General features: G+C 44.1%; 1 protein-coding gene across 1 annotated transcript in view; it reads right to left on the reverse strand.

Moving 5' to 3' along the window:
* The window catches only part of SLC1A3 (solute carrier family 1 member 3), a 76,710-nt gene extending 61,231 nt beyond the window's left edge, over positions 1 to 15,479 (reverse strand). The window contains exons 1-2 of the mRNA XM_008692626.2: positions 15,134 to 15,479; positions 13,215 to 13,487 (exon numbers count right to left, since the gene is read on the reverse strand). Of these exons, the coding sequence (XP_008690848.1) occupies positions 13,215 to 13,395 (181 nt within the window). The 5' untranslated portion in view covers positions 13,396 to 13,487; positions 15,134 to 15,479. The remainder of the gene's footprint in view (positions 1 to 13,214; positions 13,488 to 15,133) is intronic.
* Positions 15,480 to 16,307: the final 828 nt, after the last annotated feature.

Here is a 16,307-nt window from a genome sequence, read left to right on the forward strand (position 1 = left end):
TGTCTCCCCTAGAGAGTCGACACAACAAACACTTCTTTGGTAGATTAAATATCACTTCGCTTTCCTAAACCAAGACACAACGTGGACACTAGAGCCTCAGAAAGAACACATCACCACACGCTTCCTTTTGAAAGCCCAACACGTACAGCAAGTTAAAAGCTAAAGACATCTTTTAAGAATTTGGCCCATATTTAATCAGATAAAATTACTGAAAATATTAAGAAGTCAGAAAATATTTAAGAGTAGAAAAATGAGGCACAATTTGAAGTAAAATTTGGACCGATTCAACTTCTAACTTTTGATAAATGTTGGAGTTTGAAATAGTAAAATTTTATTCAAGTTCCCCTGCCCTATTTCCAAACTGTCATGAACAGATTGGCAGACCACAGCTTTCTAGAATAATTGCTCACCATACAAAATTCTCCAGAAAAAGACAGGATGCCCCCCAAAGGGCTCAGATACCAAAAGGAAATCTAAAAGTCATAGTTGCACTGATCTTGAGGGGAAGACTTTCTGTTTTGAGGCCACAGTATGAAAACTACCAAATGTCCACCCAGGATGAGCCAACTAGCTCTTCTAACACTGACACTGCAAACCAGGCAGCGGACATTCGAACTCCTACCAGAATAAGCTTGGCCTGCAGATCTGTAGCCAGAAAGGGTCCCTTGCCATCCACTTGTATGCAAGATGGCTCAAGGAAAATGACGATTTCACAATTTGTGCTGATCGCACACACTGGTTTTATGTGACAAAATACTACTATCCCCCAGCTGGGAGCTTTTCATTTATGTAGGAACAGTAACAACAAAAGACCAGCACTATCCTGTCCCAAGGCGACAATGGAACCCACCATCTCTGCTACATTCTACTGGTTAGAAGCAAGTCCCGGGTCCCACCCACACTCAACCAGTAAGCGGCCCTGGACAGTTAGGGGCTGACTCACAAGCAAAGGTCTTTCGGCCCCTTTATCCAGCTGCTCCTCGTGTGGTATAGACACATGCAGAGACAAGATGCTCCATAGATGTTTGGCGAATGAATGATGTTGGGATGGTAGTCCTAGGCCTGCCTTTAACTCTTCATGTGACCTTTCCTAGGCCTCATTTTTTCCCCTAATTTATAAAGGAAGAATGCTCCAAGATTCAAACATCACCCTCCTTCTTGCCGGGGCCTATTGCACAGCTTTCCAACTGGTCTCCCTGCTTCCACTTTGCCATCCTACAGCAAGCACCCTCCCCCCCCCGAAATACTACCCAGAGGGGCACTTTCAAAACCCAAGTCAGAGTGTTGTTCCTCTCTGTCCCCTCACGGCTCCCCACGTCACATGGGGTAAAAGCCAAAGCCAAAGCCATGTGATGGCGGCATCTGGCCTGCTTCCCCAGCTAAGCCAGATTCAGAACTCACCCCCCCCCCCCCGTTGTTGTTCCACCATCAGACATGATCCTGCTCTAGGGGCCTGGTGCTGGCTCTGCTTCCTGCCTGGGACACCCTTCGCAGAGGTTCCCAGGTTTACTTCCAGTGTCACCTTCTTACTGCAACCTACCCTGAACTTTCTTCTCCCTCGGCTGGCTTTGTTTCAGGAGCTCTTACCACCTTCCAAAACACGATATAATTTTCTCATTTCCTGTGCTTGCTGTTTATTGTGGTCTCTGCGTCCTCGAATATAAGCTCCAAGGGATCCAGATTTTTCTTTCCTGAGTATTTGTTTTTGTTCAGCGATATATACTAAGCCCCTGAAACAGTTCCTCACACATACCACGTGCTCAGTACGTTGCTGAATGAACGAACGAACCGCATGGCTTAGCTCTCTTTCAGAAGACCCGCGCCCAGCCGTGCCCAGCCGCCGGCGCACACGTGTACCCGATGGAGGGATCTGGAGGAATCGCTGTGCTGTGCGCTTCCCCACCGTGTTCTGTGAGCTCAGTAGCTTACCCTCAGGAACAGCCCTTCTTCCAAACCGTCATTTCTCTCTTGTGATCTGTGAAACTGGATCGCAACTGAACCACGATTTCTCATAGGGCTTAGGTTTTTAGAATCACAAACGAGGAGGGATAGTTCCCGATTCCTGTTTCTCCCACAAGGCTTGATTTTTTTGAGTATGAAGGAGAGCGGGTGTGAGGCTACAGAAAGGTCATGGACTGAGATTTCAGAGATGAGGTTCTGGGCCTGAGGCTGCCAGCAAATGATGCTGGTGGGTACTTTAAAGATTGAATCTTCCTATCAAACCTGCAGCATTTAATTATTACCCTCTTACGAATGAGGAGACTGAACCCTTGAAAGAGGAAGCTGCTGGTTCTGGGCGACAGGACCAGTGACTGATGTTGGCAGAATGGGGTTGCAAACGGAGGTCTGCCCATTTCCACAGCCCACGTCTTCAAATCATGACACCTCTTTGGACCTCTCTCTCTTTTTTTTTTTTTTTTTGTCCACAAAATGGTACGGATAGATCAGGACAGGCAGTATCTAAAATCCTCTTGAACTTTAATATTCTCGGCGAAAGGTTCTGAGTTTAAGCTGAAAGCATTATACATCTTAGCTGCCTTACTCTGAATGTATCTTGTTTCTTCTCATGAATTCTCAAGTCCTTGAGAAGGCATAGGAAAGCATTTTTTAATACGTCAGAAAATGCTTTGTCACCTTGGCCATTACAGTTATTATGGCAGGTAGGCAATAAATTATTTGAGAGATCAAATAGAAGTTTCTATTTTAGAACTTGGCTAGCTTGTAGCCCAGGCTGGAGAAGTCTTTTAAGTCGGTCTCATGCAAGCCTGATGAAGCCGGTGTGCATGAAGTTCCAGTAGTTTATTTTTACAAGAAGGGCAAGGGCGTAATGGTGAGTTTACCTGCCCAAGGGGTCTGCTGCTCCAGGTCTTTGGTTTCACCCCAAACTTCCAGGCATTTCCTGGAGAGAAGCTACTCTGTGGGAGGCAACCTTTCAACCCTCCCCCACTCCTCTGTTCCCACATCCTTCAGAGATTTGGGCCCTGGCTTGGCTCATTCTTTTGTCCTTTGGTATTTCCTGTTGCTGGAGGTGGGAAATACCTGATCCAGCCTTGTTCTACCAGTGCCGCCCAGAGGAACCAGCCCTGGGGACTGATGCAGACAAGTCCACTCGGCGAGCAACTCGGAGAAGACAACTCTGTCAGAAGAGCCCTAGGAGTTCTGAAAAGCCTGGTGCTTTCTTCCTAAAACTGCACTAACGCAGGCTATGTGAAATGGCGATTAAATTTGCAAATAATCCTACAGGTCTCTTAGTTTATTTTTTTTTTAATTTTTATTTATTTATTTATTTATTTATTTATTTATTTATTTTGTTCAATTAGCTGATATATAATACATCATCCGTTTTTGATGTAGTGTTCAACGATTCATTAGTTGTGTGTAACACCCAGTGCCCATCACCACACCTACAGGTCTTTTAAATGCCCAATCATTAGGACCTGTTGCATTCCTTTCTGGTAAAACATAAAATAGTGATATGAATGAGCAGAAATTGTAAATGCAGTTTCAATTCTGGGGATGTATCCGCCAGATACACTTTACCTGGGGGAAATCACTGTTGTACAGGAATATTCATTGTACCATTTAACAAATGTATCTAAATGCTAGGAACAATCTGAGTGCCCATCAACTGGGAATTACTTAAATAGATGAAGGTACACCCATATAATGCACCCCCAAGAGAGAAGGAGGGGGCTCTTGATGTGCTAATAAGGCACGATGTCCAAGGTATATTGCACAGTTAAAAAAGTAAGGCATAAAAGCAGGCTATATATATTATGCCAGCACTTGAATACAAAAGGCAAAAAAGGGATAGACATGTATTTTTTTATACTCATAAAACAATTCTAAAGGCGCACAAGAAACTGGTAACAAGATATTTATATCCTTTTGAATTTATTTTGGGCAACGTAAATGTATTTTATAAATAAAATAACAAAATAAATAAGCAAAAAGATAATTGGCTTTTTTTTTTTTTTTTTTTAATCTGACTGAATTCAGGGTGCCTGTCTGACTCAGTCAGAAGAGCATGTGACTCTTGATCTCCCGGTCATGCGTTTGAACCCCATGTTGGGTGTAGAGATGAGTTAAATAAATAAAAACGAAACTTGCAAAAAAAAAAAATCTGAATTCCAATCTATGTATTTCTGCTAGATGCTTGGATCTTTCTAAAAAGTCACTTTGGGTCTGGGTTAGTTTCTCCTCAATCTTGCTTTAATTTGCTTTAACACTGAGTTTACTTAATTTGGGCCATGGAGAAGAAAGTCACTAGCTGTGCTCAGATTTCTAGTGAGTGGGTCACTTTCCGACCAAACAGTTCTCTTTTTTCCTGGAGACAAGGAAGTGAATCTGAAAAAACTTTGAACTCAATCATGATAGGATCACATTGGCTTCCACTCATTAGCCCTTGGAGTAATGAGTGCCCCAAAGCTGCAAAGTCGCCTCGTCAACCAGTAGGCAAAGGTAACAGGCTCTTTCATCATCCATCAGACGGCGTAAAGCATGGCAAGGGCAGCACGGACAAAGCCCTGGGAAGTCTATGGAGTCTCAGCTTTTTTATATGACTATTTCATGTGCCTTAAAACAAATCCAAGAGGAAATAAGAAAGAAAGAAAGAAAGAAAGAAAGAAAGAAAGAAAGAAAGAAAGAAAGAAAGAAAGAAATAAGAGTCTGTTGAAAGACTCACAATTTCCTTCTCGATTGTCACTCATCACTCACATTCAGCAAGAAGCTGGAAGGCACCAGGAAACACATGGATCCCTGGGGTCTTGCCTTACTCGCTTTAAAGATGAAATTTCCAGGGGTGCAAAGTGTCTAAAAGCAGGGGCCGTCTTTTCAGGATGAGAAGGGCAGTGGTTGTTCCTCTCTCATTAGGGACAAATGAGCTTCATCTTACAAGATTCTGAATAGAAAGTCTCTCGCTAACAGCCATTGTTTCCTCTCTGGGAAGCAGAAGCCAGTCTGCGGCCTGCAATCATTGTTGCAGAACTGGAGAAGTCTCTTTGGGTATAAGAAGAATGGAGGTGCCCTTTCTGGAGAGGGGGACTCAGTCTTGAAATTCAAAACTTAAGGGTGCTTTTAACTCGCTGCTCCTACATTTACCTTTGAATTTTCGATTTGATACGCAGAGTGAAGAAGGAGTGCCTTTCCCCCTCTTGTCTTAATTCATCCAGGGAATACCTTCCTTCATCTAGTTTTGGGGCTTTCATTCTTCTTTTTTTGGCTTCAAAACCACTCGGGGACCTCTCTTGACCAGGCACAGTGATGGAAATATTCTTGGGTTAGGGAGTAAGCGCTGGGCAACTTTGGTAGCAGTGAAGCTTGACCTAAAACTCTTCATTTTTATGCTCGGTGAACACAATGGCTAAACTTCATGCCCTCAAGTGCTCTGTGTGTTTCCTCACCGCACAGCAATGATACAGCTCACCCAGCTGCCAGACCAAATAGCTGATGAATGATAGCACCCCAGTGTTCCATAAATATCAAGCGCTCCAACACCTGGAATGCACAACTTGGAAAAGACAGTGCTTAAATTCCAGCGGCCTTTTCCAGAAACTGTAGGCTCTTCCCTGCCTTGCTGGCTCTATAGCAAAAACAGAGAACTCGCAGCTCTTCTCCTCTGATTTATGAGGGATGGGCTGCAGGGCAGAGACGGCTTCAGCATGCCTCACCCGCGGGCTCCAACACTGGTTATCCCACCCAGACTGCAGGAACATGGTGGTCCTCAAGAATTTAATGGGAGAGAAGGGGGCTGCTTGTGGATGGGAGAGCCTGGCTAGAACGGGCCGGGAGACCAACGGTATAGGCTAGAGGTCCCTGCAATTGTACAGCATGAAGGGGTGGAAAGAAAACACTGTCATGCTTTACTCCATACATTCTGCTTTAGAGGAAGGCAAATCAGACGTTAAGTGATAGAATTTTGTAGCTGGAAGCAGACGTTAGTCAAATACATGATTTGCTGACGAGGAAACCTGAGGCCCAGAGATTTGTCCTGATCATAAAGTGAGGGAGTTGATGGCAGACCTGGGTCTGTAACCAGGACCTTTAGACTCTCAGCGCTTCCTCAGCTGCATTCCAGACACGTGCAGCTACTGCTCAGGAACACGGACTGGGCCCAGGACTTGAACTGCAAGAGAGAGCACTGCGCAAACGCTTTGGAAACTGGACACCGCAACAGTGGAAGGTATCGCTACTGCAGGCAATTGTTCCCAACACACCTGCTTATTTGATAACCTACTTAAGAGAAACAAATTTGAAGTTGCCTGCTCAGCTTTCTCATTATCTGAACAAACAGGAAGAAAACAGCAAAATAAAATCCACAAATAATCTTCGAACTACCATCACGCCCTCTACCCAGTACCAACTTTCTTAGGAACCAGCAACACTCCTCCCAGGTTTCCAGAACCCCTCATCTAGCCTGTCTGGACTCTGATGAGGTGGCCGGTAACAGGGAGTAGACCCCAAAACGCTGGAGAAAAGGGAGAAACCAGGGAGGTGGTGAACTTGCAGATTGGTCCCAAGTGGTATGAACAAAAATGCATGACTGAGCAGGTTACAACATTTATTGAACACATCTCCTCAGCAACTCTCTTTGCCCGAGAGAGACATCTACCGTCAGGCAAGCCCTCCATTGAGCAGTCTACCGTGATAAGGGCTGCGCTGGGGGGATTACTTTCTGCTTCCGTTCAGGAGGCCAGGTGGGTGAGGGACAGATAATGACAGTATCTCTTACTCCCAGCCTTTCATCTCGGCCTCTCAAAGCTCTTTACAACCACTAAATCTCTCCCTACAAGTCTTCTTGGCTCTCTTCTCTCGCCAAGGAAACAGAAGCCACTTCTAGACCTCAACCAGGTGACCATCTACTCCCCTTCCTGGCCTGTCCTCGCCGCAGCCCTGGCTCTCAGTTCTCTGGCAGAAGCAGCATCAAATCAGCATGTATTTTCACTTGGTGCCCCAGCAAAGTCCCACGCAAAAGATGAGGGGTTTACGGTTCCTATGGATACTCTTAGCTGCCAAGCCCTTACGGAAACTATGAAAGGTTACGTGGTTGTACGTGGCGGAACTGGGGTATCAATCTTGGCAGAGGTGTGAATTATTCTATTTTACACATGAAGGAACAGAGGCGCAGTTCCAGAACGGGGACATAAACTTCAAAGTGTCGGACTCCAGACTCCATAGCTCTGATCCACTCCCCTGTACTGTCCTGACTACACCCCCACGATAGGAGGCAGCTCCCTGGTTCGAGAATGAAATTGAAGGCCAGGATCCAGGCCGGCCATGAGCACATGTCAGATACTTGTGTTATCGTTGTCCCCGACAATTTTTTTCTGTATTTCTGCTCCCTGGGGGAGAAGACAAAGCAGAAGAAAATCCCTAGTCCCTACACCCTACCTTTGTGTCCCTTCTCCAGAGCAGGGCATGGTGAGTCCACGGCTTCCGAGCTCCTGAGGCCTAGCCCCTTCCCTCCCAGCCCCTGCCCCCAGGAGCCTCTGTGAGGAGCTGGGGTCCAAGGCACCAGGCGAGGGCCTACCCCAGAAGCCAACTTTTCTTTTAACTTCCCGAAGTTCCCTCTCTCTCTTCTTGTTTCCAGGAAGTGTTGAAGAAACCATGAACCCCAGCCTGGAAATCTTTCACCATTCTTTGGATTCCTGTTGTGCAACTGTGTGGAGATGCCCGTCTCTTGGTAAGTGGAGAGGCCGCCCTCATGGGGGCCGCACGGGGGCCGCACCACTAACTCAAGCCGTCGGATCCTCTGGTCCCGTTACCAATCACCTGAGCACGGCAGCCGCTGGCTAACCACATCACTAACCTTGTCTGACTGAACTGACTGACTCAGCTGGGTAGTGTGCACGTGTGCAAGGCACAGAACCCCACTACGGCGTTTCTGGGAGAGTCTCGCTTTGTGCATAGAGAAGGGCCCTAGAGTTAACAGCGCTCTGAGAAGAGTCTCTCTCACAGAGTAGCTTCTTCAGGAGGACAACCCGATTCACTGATCACTGTTCATTTAACATTCCAAGACAGAACCTGTCCTGGTTCTGCTTCGACATCAAAACACCCTCAAAATCTCCATGTCCAGTGAGCCTCTTGCACTGTATCTCTGCGGTGGCATTTGCATCTCAAAATCCACACGTCCAAGAAACTGAAGTCGCCCCTTCCATTCTTGCCCCAACCTTCTTCCTGTAGTCTACCCTTACTGGTCGCACCAGCATCCGCAGTCACCCAAGTCACCCAAAGGCCTGCAGGCCAGCTCTTCCGCTCATGCTCACATGCAACCAATTGTCAGAACACAGAAGTGCCTCGCATACTGAGGTCTCAATTTCACCCCTCCTTTCCTGTCGTTGGGTCAGTGCACACCCTTAGCTAACTGATGTCATAAAACAAGAAGGGACAGGTCCCGAGGGCAGGCACCAGCACTCAGAAGAGTGGTTAAGAGTCTAAACGTTGGGCCAGCATGGTGGATCTGAATCCCAGTCAAATATGCTTCAGCTGTGGGAAAAGTATCTGAGCTGTTTCCTCATCTGTGAAATGAGAATAAGAACACCTCCCTCCCTGGCTTGTTCTGAGAATTAAATAAAGCTAATGTGTTGATAACACTTACAACAGTGCTTGGCACACAGTATAAATGTTTGCAGTGTATATAATATGTGTAATGGTAGATGAGGAGACCAAGGCGCAGAGCAGTTAAATGCCTCGTCCAGGGTCATACAGCTACTAAATCATACAGTTGGCATATACATCCACTCTGTCCTTCATCAAAAGCCACACTCTTTTTTTTCCCCACATGGTTTTTTGTTTTAAGATTTTACTCATTTATTTGAAATAGAGGGTGAGAGAGAGTGCATGAGTTGGGGGCAGAGGGAGAGGGAGAAGCAGGCTCCCTGCTGAGCAAGGAGCCCTATGCGGGGCTCCATCCCAGGACCTGGGGACCAGGACCCAAGCCAAAGGCAGACACTTAACTGACTGAGCCACCCAACCACCCCCCACATAGGTGTTAGTAAGAAAGTAGAAATTCGGGGCTCCTGGGGGGCTCAGTCGTTAAGCGTCTGCCTTTGGCTCAGGGCATGATCCCGGAGTCCTGGGATCAAGCCCTGCATCAGGCTCCTCTGCTGGGAGCCTGCTTCTTCCTCTCCCACTCCCCCTGCTTGTGTTCCCTCTCTCACAGGGTGTCTTTCTGTCAAATAAATAAATAAAATCTTAAAAAAAAAAAAAAAAAGAAAGAAGAAACTCTAAGTATCAACACAAAAATCATGTATTATATAGAACAGTACTGATAATATGATCTCACTTAAAAACTGTTTAGAGATAATTTAAAAACTCTCTGGTACTACCTCTGAACCGTGTCTATTTGTCTGTCATCTCATTTTATCCATTTCTCCTACTAAACAACCTGGGGGAAGAGACTCCCCACTGCATAGCACAGGCCAGATACCCAAACATTCAGCATTTGTTAAATTGCTGAATCTTTAAACAAAACCACACATTTATTTAGCAGACAATAGAGAATAGTAGATAATATATGACTGTGGTAAAAAGCATTCAAACCATACAAAAACTTATTTAGAGGAAAGTAATATACCTTCTATCTCATTACCAGATACCCAGCTCCCATCCCAGAGGCAGCCACAATGACCACTTTCTTGTATATCCTTCAGAGATATCGTGGAATTGCATCTAATTATAGTGCAATTTACATTCATTGCTGGAGAGCATTAGCGAATGATGGGAAATGTTTTCTACACATTTAGTCAGTATGTTTTCTTTTCTGGAAAGTCACCAATTTTTCTCAAACCCATATAAAGGACAACCTAAACATAAAAGGTGTGTGTATAGACAAACAGTAGAGAAAGGTGCTAGTCGCGGGGTTCCTGAGTTCCCTCAAGTCAAATCACCCTCCGATCTATGCAATGCTATTTAGTTTCCTTCTCCTTGCAGCTGATCTTATGACCCATTTCTTCAAAAATTTTTAGCCGGAGATTTCATTTTTATTGTGCTATTTGTTCCCTGGACACGGACAGATGGGCATTCTAGGATTTGAACACGACAAAGGACTTTCTCTTTCTTTCAGCGAGGTGTCTGAGGTCACTCTCAACCCACTTACCACAGTTTGAACCGAGAAAGTGCTTCCTGGAGGGAGAAAGATAGTAACCACTCTCCTCAGTGTGGTTTTCGTCAGACAGATGTCTGCAACAGCCCTGGGAGACACTTTATCTAATGCTTTAATAATGAACCCTCTTAAAGGGACTAACACTTGGCAATGCCTTCTCTTAGGTTGCGAATTGGTTCCCATTACACGGCCTTGTCAGAGCATGGCACATTCCGACTTTGACATCGCTTAGAAATGACATTAGACATTAGGCCTTCTTTTTATTAAAAGTGATTAAAACCTAAGAATTTGGTTCTTCTCACCTCCTCTTTGGGAAAAATAACTTTTCTTCTTCCTTGCTAGCGTCTTTCCAGTTTTTTTCCTACGATGCAGCGAACGGGTTAGAAAGTTAAGTCCAGACATCTTACTATTCTTTTAGGGCTGAAGTACACATGGTACCCAGTGACAAGCTAAATGGGGCCTTTGTTGCCTCCACTGGGCCCTCAGTGGAAGACACACCAAGAGATAACGGAAGGATTCTTCCTTCTTTCCTAAGTCTGTTTGCTACTGAGTTGTCTGTTTGCCTTTCCAAGTCTTTGGTGTAGACTCAGTGGTCTCTCTGACTGTCAATGAGCTCTTTTTATGTGTTTCTTTGTTAGTGCCTTCTTCTTGTTATTTCTACCTCTTCAGTTTCCATTCGTAAAGCCAACCATGAGGATATCCTGCCAAGTTATCTACCCCGGCGTAGCCAACTCATTGCAGTTCTCACAAATGTTAGGCAAGTCCTCACTGGGCTAGAAAACGATCCCAGAACTCATAGAGAAAATGGACTATTAAATCCTGGCATTATCTTCCTTCTATTAGAGATTTGTCTTTGTAATCACTTAGGAACTTGCTTCTCCATCAATCTGACTCCCATGTGCAGGTTTTATTACTTTCCCTTCCTCTATTCTTTAACTGAAATATTTCTGTTCTAGAAATCGAACTCTTCTTGTGTTTAGAACATCGTTTTGAATACGTGTTTCTGCATCTTTTCCAAACATACGCCAGTAACACTGAGCTCTAATTAAGGGTGTAGGATTGCAGAATAAATGAGTATTTGTTAAATGAATGAGAGGGATGTGGCTGAATCATTTGTCGGAGAATTACAAGTTTTCTGCTGATTTAACTGGGTAAACCATATAGTAAAATGACAATGCTATGTGAATGGACCCAGCATTGCTTGCTAACTGGCCTCTACCAAGACACACAGCAGCATTTCTCTTCCTGGCATCTCTCACGAGACACCAACCAGTCCACAGAGCAAGAAGGCAGGATGGCAAAGTGGGTAAGAGAACAGCCTCTTGGCCGGACAGCCCGAGTCTGACTTTTAGCTCTAGCACTTACTATCTGCATGACGTTGGGCAACTTGCCTGATCTCTCCTTGCTCACTACTCTCATCTATAAAATAAAGATCATACTAGTCATACCTTCCCACTCACCCACAGGCTTGTTTGAGGATTAAGTAAGCTTATAATAAAGGCAAAACACCTGGAAAGTAGTTGGAGTAGCACTGCATGATGTTTGCTCTTATTACTCAGCAGCTACTGTTTGGCTTGCTGGCTGTCATTCAAGCATTTTACATCAACTTCCAAGACAGTGATACAGCACTGAACTACTTCTCCCAGGAATGTATTTCAACCCGGGAATCTGGGGCGCCTGGGTGGCTCAGTCGGTTAAGCATTCATTGCCTTTGGCTTAGGTCATGATCCCAGGGTCCTGGGATAGGGCCTTGAGTCTGGGCTCCCTGCTCAGTGGGGAGCCTGCTTCTCCCTCTGCTCCTCCCCCTGCTTGTGCCCTCTCAAATGAATAAATAAAATCTTAAAACAAAACAAAACAAAACACCAAGCAAACCACAACAAACCTGGGAACCTACTAAAGAAAGCCACTGCTTCCCTGAGTCAATCAGGACCTTTTCTCTCTGAACATCTCTACAATTAGTTAAACGGTCATTCATCACCAACAATTACTATAAGGAACAAAAGATGTTGAAATGGAATACATCTAAAGTCTTGTGACAAACTATTCTCCTGTTGTACTCTTATTTGTCTACACTTTAAGAATCCTATTTTTTTGGATAAAGTTCTAGTTATATTTACATGCTACAAAATTTTCTTAGTTTTTATTGTCATTACCTCTTTATATTTGATGGAGATCCTGGCAAACTCAAAGGTAGAGATTAAAACTGTACACAATGCCCCCTCCCCCTTTTGGGCCACACCGTAGAAATTTACGTTAGACAGTTTTTACAACATGGCATTGGCTTGTATGTTTACCAGCCCAAGGACTTCTGTATTGGTTCGGCCAAAGATTCCAAGTAAGTAGCTTCTTCAGCTGTATTTTAAAGTAGGATCCACGCCACCCATAAGTAGTAAGTGATAATTTCAGGTATCAAACAAAACAATGTTTTATTAGTACAGATTGCTGTTAACACGCTACATTTGTAAGAGGCTGAAAAGGGATAGATAGCTATTTATGGCAAGAAATAAATGAAAAAGATCGGTGTCAACATTTTTCTCAATTCACTTTTTCCAGTCACTGGATGGGGGAGTGCGAACACCAAAAGACTCAGCCTCTACCTCCAGGCATGATACTCAGCTTCAAGTCAGCACCAGCTAGAAGATAATTACTATTAGGATCCTGTACCGCATTTTGGGTGTACTAATTGTATAAATTAGTTTTAAGTGAAAGTGACATCGTATAATGATTACATTTTGTCCAAATCTAGCCTGCCTACTTGTTTTTATTGTTATTTAAGTGCTCAGGCCTAATGATTAAATTATCACTCCTTCATCCTTACACGAGATGGGAAAACATTTGATTTGTTTCCTTTCTCCACACAATCAATTGATTTGCATCATGCCTAATGATGCTTCTTTCAGATTCCCATGTGTTTACCATATATTGCTCCAAACATGCCAACAGACTGTCATTTATGGGAGAAAAAAATCTTCCAATACAGATGAAAGCCTGGACTATTATTTTGAATACCTACAATCAGTCCATCTGATAATATGCTCAGGCAGCCAGATGCCCCAGAGAAACAAGATCCTTTTTTTTTTTTCTTTTTCTTGGTTGTTATCAAATGACTTACCCACAATGACTGCAGTGACAGTGAGCAGCACAAAAGCATTCCGAAATAGGTAACTTTTAACATCCTCCTTTGTGATATTCTGCACTTTCCTCTTGGCCAAGAGTGTGCGCTTCCGAACTCCTCGCTGGAATCTCTCCATCCTGCCCCCCATCCTGGGCTCTTCTCCATTGCTTTTAGTCATATTTTACTTCTCTAGGAGAGTCTCTTCTTTGCACTTCAGTGTCTTGGAATCACCCCCGGAAAGCCAGACCTCTTTGGTGTTAGAGAACACAACTAGAACCAGGAGAGAAGGGACAAGAGTTACAGCCTGCAGGGCTGAGAATGCAGGGGTGAGAATCAGGGCGGCCCCACAGCAGGGCAAGCTGTTGGCACACCGCATGATCTGGGTAGGAATCAGGGGCTAGAGAGCCGCAGTGCCAGGTTTCAAGGCTGGGATGTGCATATTTTACTGGACCCCTTGTGGGAAATGTGCATAAATTCAGAAATACGAGCAATAAAATATGTATGTATATACAAGCAGAATTGTGTGTTCTATTTTTAAAAAAAATTTTGCCCTTCCCATTCCAAGGAGGCTATAAAAGGGTTCATCAGAGCCCTGAGTGTGACTGAGCAGACCCCACCCCCTCATCTCCCCGGAACCTAGCCAAGTGCTTTTTGCACAACGTTCACCCTCAATAATGTCTAATTGAACTGAATGCACAGGAAGCGCTCAATAATTGCTTGATGGCTCATGTTGTGTACATGGTGAAGGCATAACCAGGTCAATAAAATGAATTAAGATATTGATATTTCACTTTCCGAGCTTTGTTATCTATAATAAAGTAACGATTTTCTTCACTAAAAAAAACATGATAATATCAGTTGGTAATTATGGGCATGAAGAGAACGCAATAAAAAGAATACATGCCCAGGACTTTGGAAATATATTTGACTATTTTACAGGGTCACTTTTTAGTTTTTTCCCTGAAATAAGCAAAGATCTCCGAGGCCAACTATACATTATCTGAAACGGTAATTCATTTCCATTTTTGTTAAAAGTAGAAAGTAGTATCTGCCTTTGTGGCAATCATATCGGAGTCTTCTCAGGAAACCATCAGCGACTTCTGGGCATTTCAAAATTTAGGATTTCTAGAACAGATGAGATGAATCCAATTTTCATTCCAAACATTACAGTGTGTGGTTTCCATTTCTTTAAAGTGCTCCTAGGTTATTCAAATAGATCTAAGTCCATCTCTCCTCGGTGGAAATCAGTTGTTTTGAAGAAATCAAAGGATTCCTCCTGCTTTATAAGATTTGTGATCCATAATCCTTCCCGTGATCAATCCCAGTGAAAATGAGTGGTGCCTGTGGACGTGTGTACATGGCAACGCAAGCAGCCAGCGTGTGCGGCTGTGGGGGAGGTAACTGGAAAGCAAAGACTCCTCCGAAGCTTTTGGCAAATCCAAGGGTGGAAAAAAAGACTCGTCTTAACAGTTTTGACTTTTAAATAAAATTGCAGGTTGGGGTCAGTGATAATACGACCTTACAGCTTGCTTAAGACTTCACAGCAGATTAGAAGTTGAGGGAGAAGGGAAGGAGGGTTGACACGAGAGACCAGATTTTTTTTTTTTTTCCTTTTCATTAATCTCTGGTTCCCTTTCCAGTCCCTTTTAAACAGACCAGCTGAGCCTTGATTCTTTTCTGGCTCTGGAACCACCATCTACCCGAATCCAGCCCGAATGACTCAACTCCAAATTAAGCGCGGACGCGGCATAAATAGACACCATGCGCTGGTTACATTAAATTACTAACGTGGACTTTATCTACCAAAATGGCTAGCTTTCTACTCTCGCTGCTCCTCCGCTAGCGAAACGAAATACACGGGTGGAGAAGTGCAACCAGGAGCGAAGCCCAGCAGGAATACAGAACGTCAGACTTACCTTTTCTGATTTTGTAACGCGTGGAAGGGACAGCAGGCAATGAAAGGTGAATTCCGCAGCAGGTACGGCACAGCCACAAACGCTGTGAGCAACGCATGCACGCGCTCTGAAACTGCAAGTTACTATCAGGGCAACTTAAGAAAAGGGGAGGAGTCTGCGCCCGGGAAAGGGGGAGTGGGGAAAAATGAAAACACCACAGGGAAGGAGGGGGCAAACCCGAGGTTTCTGGAATATTGATTAATCTTGGCTCACCAGAAGCATGCTTGCTGGCTTTGTTTTGCTCCTTAGACCACTTTCACGCTTTGCCAGTTCACTTTCATTAGGAATGCAAAACCGGGACCAGGAAGAATTGCAAAATAAAGCTCACACACACTCAGAAAGCTGGAAGTCTTGATCAGAACGTTTCAAAGAAGACCGTGCTAAGACTAAATTTAAATATCTCACTTCATTGCAGGTTTCCTCCCCTGAAGGAAACATGAGAGTGTGCTCTTTTGCCTGGTTGTACAACTGTTATAAAGAGTCCCTCGTTTTGGAATTGGGGGAATAACTGACGTTTCTTGGGAAGACCCAGAACGCAGCAAGTATGGAGAAAGAGAAATGCTTACTACAATTCTACAAACTTGCCCGAAGTTACTCAAAACGCAAGATGAGGCATGTCTCTATGTTAGCAGTTTAACTCTTCTTCTAACAAATCTAATTTAGCTCAGACTGCCTGCATTACAAAGACACACACCGAGACCAGGATCTTTGCTGAGCTATAAAGTAAAAAGCGTTTTAAGACCAAAAGTGTAAATGCACACCTGAAGGTTTGTGATTTCAAAAGATAAGTTGCTATATAGATAGATGCTTCAATTTTAAAGGATGCTGAATATCGCCCCGCCCCCCCCCAGCCCCGGCGCCATCGTTTTTTAGGAATTAGAAAATTCTCATTGCACTTTTAGCCCTCTTTTCTTAGAAAGGAAAATAGATTGTGGAAATAGATTTTTAAAAAATGAAAAAAAAAAACACATCTTTTTAAGCCTGACTTGGCTCCAAAACTTTGAACTTGTTTAGCATGAAGACCAAAGTTTGAAACAAAAACCCATACCAAAAATGACAGCTAGAGTTCTGTACTCCTGTTCGTTAAATCTCGTGTTCTCCATGCAAAATCTGCTTCGTTCGTGCGTCTGTCATC

This window comes from Ursus maritimus, unplaced genomic scaffold, assembly GCF_017311325.1.
Source record: "Ursus maritimus isolate PB19 unplaced genomic scaffold, ASM1731132v1 scaffold_15, whole genome shotgun sequence".
Classification (NCBI taxonomy): domain Eukaryota; kingdom Metazoa; phylum Chordata; class Mammalia; order Carnivora; family Ursidae; genus Ursus; species Ursus maritimus.